The sequence below is a fragment of the Triticum dicoccoides genome, chromosome 5A, assembly GCF_002162155.2.
Source record: "Triticum dicoccoides isolate Atlit2015 ecotype Zavitan chromosome 5A, WEW_v2.0, whole genome shotgun sequence".
Classification (NCBI taxonomy): domain Eukaryota; kingdom Viridiplantae; phylum Streptophyta; class Magnoliopsida; order Poales; family Poaceae; genus Triticum; species Triticum dicoccoides.
The window spans coordinates 622,342,503-622,351,412 of NC_041388.1; the positions used below are offsets into that span (position 1 = coordinate 622,342,503).

Genomic DNA, 8,910 nt, shown 5'->3' on the forward strand with positions numbered 1-8,910 from the left:
ACATAGATTACAAAAATGTGAGATCGATAAAATGATATCAAACTACCATGCATTTGACAGTTTGCCTACGGACCACATTATCCATCAATCGAATCATTGGACTTGTAATGATTTTTCAAAAAAGATGTGTCCATTCCCCCTACATCACAAAAGGAATATAGACTCACACTTACCCCCACGTGATTACAAATATGAGCGAATGATTAAATATTATTTGTAATACAATATAAAAAGACTTGATTGTTCGTCTCATACCGAACAAAAGAAAATGTTCACTCCGTAGAAGTTCTCATTCACGTCACTTTCTTATTTACTTAAGAAGTATAACGTGCATAGCACGTGCAATTTACTAGTAATCACATAGTTAGCTTAGTGGCAGGTCTGTGTTTATATTCCCTGTATTGTGAATTTTTTTTTTCTTTATTCATGCTCATTTATAAAAATGGTCTCGAACTGTAACAATGAATTAAACATGCGAACTTCTATATAAGAGAGGAGTCGAGCTGGCCAATGTAACAGGAATCACTTTGTTTTTGATAAACTAAATATATTTAGACGTTAAAATATTTGAATTCAAAACTCATTTAGAAATTTTGGTCGATAAAAAACTGGAACTGCCAAGATATTTTGAAACCCGAATTTTCTAGCCATTCTCAAAAAGAATGGAGTCGAAAAAATTCTCGCTCACGACAACGTTTTGTATGTTTTGGGTTATGCATTATACATTTTGACACTTTTTTTTAAGTTGAACATTTTTGGCGAAAAAAGGTGAGGTTTTCCTGGATCTAGCTTTTACTGGTCGAACCCAGGAAAAAGGGGAATTTAGCTAAAAAATGCATCTAATATAAAATCAGGCGTGCCTCTTTATAGGCAGGAATATGTAGTCAGTGTAGTGGTTTGCTTGTGCATGCATGTACCTGAGGTCTGGAGTTCAAATTTGTGCGTGTGCACTTTTTATTCTCCTTTCTCCCTTCACTCATGCTGACAAAGTGGGACCCATAGAGGGGCTTATGCTCAATTAAATAAATTAAGTACAGAGCAGGGGTGCTTCTGCATAGGAAAAAACGCGCCAAGCTGTTTCAGTCACTAACAGTGGGCCACAACCATGCTGGCGTGCCACATAAGCATGAGATACGTCTGACTGAATATGAGCAACGTGACTGTATTTGCACGAGAACGCAAGTTGGATGACCACAAATCTGTATTTTTAAAGTTTTAGCACCAAACTGAATATCGAGCACAAGTTCTATGACTCCCGGTGATGTTACCTCCAATTAGATTGTACAATGTGTCTGCCAACCTCAACTATAAAAGCCCACATGTCAAATATTGCAAGATATGAAACACACAAGAAAATTGATAACCATTGTGGAGCAAACAAAGCGTACATGGCTTCCAACTGTCATGCCGCTTTGGTTCCTATTCACCACTAGAGCATAGGCACCACAAAACTTATAAGAAATTATTCCATCGAACGTAGTCCCCTGGATGCGGGTTTGCCATCCTTGTTTCTAGTTCTACTGCATTCCATCTCATCGTATCACTATTCTATGACTCCTGTTGTTCATCGACTCTTGGATGGTGCCCATCTATGCTGGAGAGAGCTTGCATTGTGATCACTATGGACGCTCCACAACCGGAATCACGGCCAAAAGAACCTATCCGACCCTTTGAGAAGTTTAGCATGAAATGACCATGTCTGAACCTTATGTTTTTTTCAACGGTATGGTTCCTGGCGTTGTTTTTTAGGGGATCTTGGCGTTGCTGCTGCACTGAGCAACGCCATAGTCGCCGGCCATTTCATACTCCCTCCATTTCAAAATATTGTGCGCCCACGCTTTCTGAGGTCTAACTTTGACCATAAATTTAATCAACGAGACCAACTGCGGTGGGAGAAAAAATTATATAATTGAAAACTTCTTTTGAATATGAATTCATTGATATAATTTTTACCCCGCCGTAATTGGTCTTGATAGTTAAATTTACGGTCAAAATTAAAACACGGGGATAGAGGAAGCACGAGGGAGTACTAAACGTCACACAAAAGGGTAATTTTGTGATTTTGGCCCAGAATCACATCATACACGGCCCAACAGTTGGCGTGAGGCTCAGGGTTGCCGGCGCAGACTGTACACGAGCGAGGTTGTAGCGGATCACTTGCGTCTCCCTTCGTCCCGAGTCTCTGTTCACTAGGTCCCGCCTCCTTTCCGGTCCACCACGTGTGTCGATCTGGACCGGAGACCGCACACCGGCTGTCCGCCATCGACGACGGAGAGGGCCTGCCGCGGCGGCGGCGGCGGCAACAGCACCCGCCATGGCTGACGATACTCCTCCAAAGACGCGCCACTTAAAGGTACGGTTCATCCCGCCGGGTGGCTCGACGAGCGCGGATGCGGACGCGCACGGCCCCGGAGCCCCAGCTCCGCCATCCTCCGCCGCTCCACCGCCGCCCGCCGTGGAGCCGGCCTCCTCCGGCATGGCTGATGAACCTCCTCCAAAGGTGTGCCACTTCAAGGTACGGATCATCCAGCCGCGGGGTTCGACGAGCGCGGATGCGGACGCGCACGGGCCCGAAACCCTAGCTCCGCCTTCCTCCGCCGTTCCACCTCCGCCCGCCGTGGCGCCGGCCTCCTCCGCCCCACGGCAGCCGGATCCGGCGGACAACCGGTCCCGACGGCCCCGACCCGGCTCGGCTCCTTCCTCATCCCTCCGCCCCGGCTCGGGCGGCCCCGACGCCCGCGGTCACCGGCCCGACGCGGCCTTCCTCCTCGACGTCGTCCCGGCGGAAGTCTGAGCGCGGGATCGCCAAAACCCTGGATCCACCGCCCTCCCGCGCCCTGATGTCTCCAGCGGCTTCGACAGCCATTCCCACCATCAACTCGAGATCTCTCCGACGAACTCCTGCGCGTGCGGCGCGTGCAGCTCATCTTGATGCAGCTAGCCAGCACTGCCACGAGGATGAAGCAGCAACAGAGGTTTGTTTTCTGTTTTCTGTTCTATGTATACTACTATACTTGAAATCAATAGGGTTGAAACTTTAGTTATATGGCCACCTTATTAGATGTGAACCAATAGATGCATCAACTGAACTCTAACTTGAGAGTCGGGCACTGGGTATGTTTTCCGTTCTGATTTCCGTTCTATCGTACTATACCGAACACAACGGGGGTAATAAGGTAAGGATGTCTCTGCTAATCAAAGATGGGAAGGGTAACATTACACAAGCAACCTTGTAGATGGAGAGAAGGTAATCCCAAATGCTGCTGTTGAAATGCATGATGAAGTGCATTCATTAACCCGTCTTATAGTTGCTTCAGTGAATAATTTAATCACAATCCAGTTTATGGTGTGAAATTTTAATATTCTCTAAATTTATGTGTGTGAAAAATTAATATTTGTAGATGGAGAGAAGATAATCCCAAATGCTGCTGTTGAAATGCACGATGAAGTGCATTCATTAACCCGTATTATAGTTGCTTCAGTGAATAATTTAATCACAATCCAGTTTATGGTGTGAAAATTTAATATTCTCTAAATTTATGTGTGTGAAAAATTAATATTCTCTAAATTTATGTGGTAATTTTGTTAGGTCGAAGATATTATTGCTGGTACAAACTGTAAAGGGAAGATGCCCCTGAATGCTGGTGCTGAAATTCAGAATAAAGCACAATCATCCTATCTGAGCCTGAGTCGTCCACTGTCTTCTCATACTCTACCCAAGGTTCGTTTTGAAAATAGTTATTAGGAAAGATGTGATTTATGTGTGAACTCGTATATTTACAAATGAGTGTAACCTTTAGAAAATACAGAGTAAGTAATGGGCCATATATTTTTGCATCATATATCATTGTCACGACCAAATTCAATAGTGTTAATTAAGGAAAAAAGACACTTGTATTCAACTTAATTTTGGTTGCAACTTTGCTAGGTCAAGCAGATATTCGGTGACGTAAGCTGGAAGGGGGCACGTGGCAAATCTTTTGAGGGGGAGAAGAAAATTTCAACTGTTGCGTTAATCACTGATGAAGATATGCTACTTCATGAATCAGCAGATACTCATAATGAGAACCCAGCAAGATTGATAAGTATAATGTCGAATCTCAGAAAAGGGAAGCTCATCAATAGGTATGATTTCAGTCATCATCTAAAGTTTGTGTGCGATTTTTCTCAGTGATAAAATTTGTTGTGCCTTAATGTATCAGATGTGATCTATTCAAACCTGATGAGATTGGAGTAAAGTACATGCTGGATGTTCACTCAAGTACGCATGTGAAAGACATAGTGTCAATTGCCACAAAGAACCAGGACCAGAGGGATAATTTGGCGCTTAAACATTGCAGCAAGGGCGACATGTATTACAGCCAAGGCTCCACAAGAGCAGCACTATTGGCCGCTGGTGGGTCTGTGAAGGTAATTTTTTTTACCATGCAAGCATCTCTTTACAAATCCGTAAGGCCAGTATGTTTCCCTACCATAAGGTCTAAACTGGGTGCAGCATTTCTGGGTGATCTATTCTTTCAGTACTAATGTTCAGTCCAACAGACATAACATAGTATGGAAAGAGCTATATGCTAACAGTGAGTGAGCTAATGTTGAGGAGATGCACAAATTTAAGTAATTTTCTCATCCGTATATTCATTATGCAGGCTTGTACTTTAGCTGTGGAGGGCATGTACAAATATGCTTTCGCATTGGTAAGACCACCTGGTCACCATGCGGGACTGCGTGGACCGAGTGGTTTTTGCCTATTGAACAACGTAGCTGTTGGGGCCATGCATCTGCTGAATAAATATGTAAGTATTGGTGTGTATTGAATTAATCTTACTAGTTAGAGACTATGAGCTGTACGCCAAATTCTTTTAAGTCGTTGTCCTGCCTCAGTCTTTTTACATGCTCCATCTGAATTATTTTTCTTCCTTGAATTTTGTTAGTTTGATCATGTATTTTTCTCAGAGATTAGGCACACTGTTGTTAGCTGAATTTAATTGTAGACTCGTCTGCATACCATATCATGCAAAACAGGGTTTGAGGTCTAAGTCTTTAGAATTTGGGGTTTCTTAGTACCTCCCCAAATTATGCTACTGTTTAGGAAGTAAAAAAAGAGCTACTGTCAGGTCGTAGAGGCTAGCACATACTGGATGGGTATGAAGGTTTTCGTGGTGGATGATTGGACACTCATTTTCCCTTTGCCATCATTGCTCTGGATGATTTTTTGTCTATTTTGCCAGTTTGTGACACATGTTAGCATAGGATGGAACTGATTTAGATTTTCTTATTAACAATTTCAGTTCAGTTCATTCCTTAGCTTCTAGTTGATTTTCAGTTGTATTGTTATTTGTATGCATTATCTTAGCTCCCATTTTTCGTCTAGCTGTTCACTCATCATGTACGCGATTGTCACTGAACTGTATACATGTCCCTAACCCATAATCTTTTTGTTTTTGGTTTTGCAGCAAATGAAAAAAATTGTAATACTTGATTGGGATATCCACCATGGAAATGGTACTCAGAAGATCTTTTACAAAGACAATCGAGTCCTCGTCATTTCAGTACACAGATATGGGGGTGGTTTCTACCCTGACTCAAGTGAGGGAAACACTGAGCATATTGGTGAAGGAGTTGGTAGGGGCTTCAATGCGAACATCTGCTTTACTCACAATGGCATCCGTGATGTTGACTATATTACTGTATGGGAGCATTTGGTCATGCCAGTTATCAGCGAGTTTGACCCTGAAATTGTTCTTATTTCGGCTGGTTTTGACGCAGGTCAGTTGTAGAACTCTAAAACCACGCCACTAATCCAATATACTTCCCTACTGTTAGCGTCAGGGATTTTATTTGAGGGTGGAATGATGCCTTGGGTTAGTTCACTAGATGCTCTGTATTGCTTTGGCAGCTGAGGGTGACGACCTAGGTCAATGCAAGGTGACCCCGAATGGATTTGCGACACTGCTTCAGATGGTTAGCATGTCGATGTATACTTTTATTGCTTCTTCTGTTCTTACTCTATGTTTCTAACATTTCACTCCTATTCAGCTCATGAAGTTTGACCGCCTTGTAATGGTTCTTGAGGGTGGATATAACTTGGACGCGCTGTCAGAATCTGTTTCAGCTTGCATCGAGGTTCTTCTGGGTGAAAAAAGTTGTATTCCTCTTGACAGGACAATTCTGCCATACAGCACGACCTGGGAGGCGATCATAGAGGTATTTATCCTAATAGCACTTGTGATTCACATGACTATATGAAATAGTATCTGCATAAAGAATTGGGAAATTTCAGGAAAGGATGCTGTGGTGTGTGGTCAGTATTAGTAAGGTCAATTAAGAAAGAACATGCTAAATGAACTTATTTCTTATAGATCAATTATAGTAGGAGTGTTTCTGCTTTCATGCAGCCTTTTACAGTTCAGATGTTTCTTACTTCTTTGCTTAGTATGCCAGCAAACTAGAATGTTTTTTTATTCTGGAAATTGGAAATAACATCAAATGTGTAAATGCATGATGCATAATTATTTTAGACAGAAGTACAAGTTTCATGCCAGTGTATGGTTACACGCACCAAATTAAAACAGAAGCACAAATGGATGACCAATGCTCTGTTCTCGGTGCAAGGAATTAAATTACATGTTCCCCATTTTTTAAAGAAGTTAAAATCACTTTCTTTCAGCCGCACATCTCTGTTTTGCCTATTTGTTGAGTTGTACTAGTTATTATTTATATTTAATCATAAAATAAACACTATTCATTTTATTTATTTGCAGACACGGAAAGTACTAAAACCATTCTGGGATGCGTGCAAACAAGATATTCCTGAAAGAATCAGGTCCAAGAGCATACCATATGCGGCCCAAGAAACAACCGACGAAGACATTGCCTGACTGAGGCATGGATAGCAGGCGTCAGATTTTGGAGGCTTCTTGTGTGTATAAATAGTCTATACCGCTTCTTTTCACCTCACGTGCTAGCTAAGTTGGGTCAAGATATGGGAAGTGGCTCAATACTTGTATATAGGCATTCGAAGTGGCTCATTCTCACGTACTGCGTCCTTTCACCGCATTACGATTTGACTCAAATAGCTTAGCCAACATGTCGTATATTGTCAGGTAACAGAAGCAACAGCGCACTTGGAATATAACATGTTCTTTTAGTTTTATATATGTGGTAGACCATGTCTGGAATTCTATTCATTGCCCAGTGTCTCCAAACGCTGATCCTGCCATGCTCCCTCTACCCTGACTATCTGCTTCCACCAAACGTGATTGCCGTCGATTCAGTTCTGTTTTGGAGGAACAACCATGGCGTGTTTGGTTGTTTCCATACAGCCCAATCAGTCTGCGCTGTGCAAAAATGACTTGTTAGGCTGCACGGCGCAAAACTGACTCGTTTGGTAGCGTGTATTCACTGTTGGCCTACTTGTGAGGCCTGCTAGAAGTCGGCCGTTTCCCCACAGAGATGGCGCGAGCTCGCGCGCGTTTCCAGAAAAGCAGTGCGAGGAATTAGGTCACCTCCTGCTGAAATCAGCCGCCCTACATAACCACCCTCATCTTATCGCTCAAACTCCTGCCACCATCCCCCCGTTGAGCTCTTCGTCCTGCGCGGATCGTCACCGACGAGCAGGTAAGCAGTGCTTCTTCTCTCGCCGGCGGTAGACGGCCGCGATGATTCGTGCCCTCCTCTTGAACGACCTAGGCTGTAAGTTCGATCACTCCCTCTACTCGTTCTACCTAGATCTGTGAGCATGTGGCAGCAATGTAGACGGACCATCTGTGACATTGCGATGTTGTGATAGCTAGTGGTGATGGATTGGTAGCATGCTAGGTGTTGATTGTAGGTTGATGATCTTCACGTTGTTTCCATGTTGACAAGGATGATACTATGTCGAGGTACGACAATTTATGGAACCAACAAAAGCCCCTTTGCGGTTCGACTCAGGGAATCACAGATCACAATGAGCTGATCCAGCAAGATCAGGCAAGCACATACACAAAGTTTACCAAGGTTCGGGCCGCCGCGAGGTGTAAAACCCTACTCCTGCTTTGGTGGATCGAGATGTGTAAGTCCAAAGTACAAGAGAGCGCAAGCTTGCCGGAAGGTGCTCGGGAAGTGCAGCTACGTAGTGCAAATGGACAAGGTTTCGACCCTTGTAAAGGTAGCCATGGACCTTCTTTTATAGACAAAGGGGTCAACACAGTGGCAAAATGGTAATTACATAGGGTAAATAGTGGCTACAGTGCTCTCATACCTAACCTTACCGGATTAGGACAAAAGCATTTGATGCGCAGTTAGGTGTCACGCTGGGGTGAATGCCGGCAAGGTAGTGCTCCTCCACCTGCATCATCAGCCCAGCTACCTTCTATTCTTCTGCCATGCCTCTCGGACGGGTGTCATTGAAGTTGTTCTTCAGGAGACTAGCTGACACGTGCCCCGACAGGTTTCACCTAACCACCTGCTCGCTCGACACCTATTTGACAAGTGACAAGCTGGTCACTAAGGTTGAGCGGTGGAGGGGCGAAGAACGGAGCTTGCCGGCACAGAGCTTGTCGGGTCGTCGCTTGCCGGTGTGTAGCTTGCCAACAATTGTAGTCTTGATCTCCAGTACTTCTTTAGTACTTCTCGATCACCTGCCTCGAGGTCTTCTTCACGGTCTTGTTGACCAAGTCTTGAGCTTCTATAAAGGTTGCAACTGTCTGTGCACCGTCAGGGTATGAACCCATGTTCAATACACCAATAGGAGCCCCTGGTCCTGGGCCACACATGCATGTGAGGGGTTGTTGGGCTAGGCCCAATTCAATGCACATACACACGTGGCGGAGAATCACTGCCGTCATGATGGTTTTTTACTTCACTGGCGATGCGCATTAACCGTAGAACGTGAGAGTGGTGGATTGAAACGGCAGCCCGGGGTCATGC

General features: G+C 44.0%; 1 protein-coding gene across 1 annotated transcript; it reads left to right on the forward strand.

The window, feature by feature from the left end:
• Positions 1-2,811: 2,811 nt before the first annotated feature.
• LOC119303494 (histone deacetylase 5-like) lies at positions 2,812-7,153 on the forward strand. Its single transcript, XM_037580631.1, has 9 exons — positions 2,812-2,975; positions 3,590-3,721; positions 3,929-4,125; positions 4,203-4,410; positions 4,647-4,793; positions 5,454-5,766; positions 5,897-5,961; positions 6,037-6,204; positions 6,762-7,153. Exons 1-9 carry the CDS (start codon positions 2,841-2,843, stop codon positions 6,876-6,878), a joined length of 1,482 nt encoding a protein of 493 aa, XP_037436528.1. The 5' UTR covers positions 2,812-2,840; the 3' UTR covers positions 6,879-7,153.
• Positions 7,154-8,910: the final 1,757 nt, after the last annotated feature.

Excerpts from the sequence above, each read along its gene's own strand:
- LOC119303494 (XM_037580631.1), top strand. The coding sequence starts at position 2,841 with ATGTCTCCAGCGGCTTCGACAGCCATTCCCACCATCAACTCGAGATCT. Across the intron at positions 4,411-4,646 it reads CCGCTGGTGGGTCTGTGAAG|GCTTGTACTTTAGCTGTGGA; the intron begins GTAATTTTTTTT and ends TTCATTATGCAG. Across the intron at positions 6,205-6,761 it reads CCTGGGAGGCGATCATAGAG|ACACGGAAAGTACTAAAACC; the intron begins GTATTTATCCTA and ends ATTTATTTGCAG.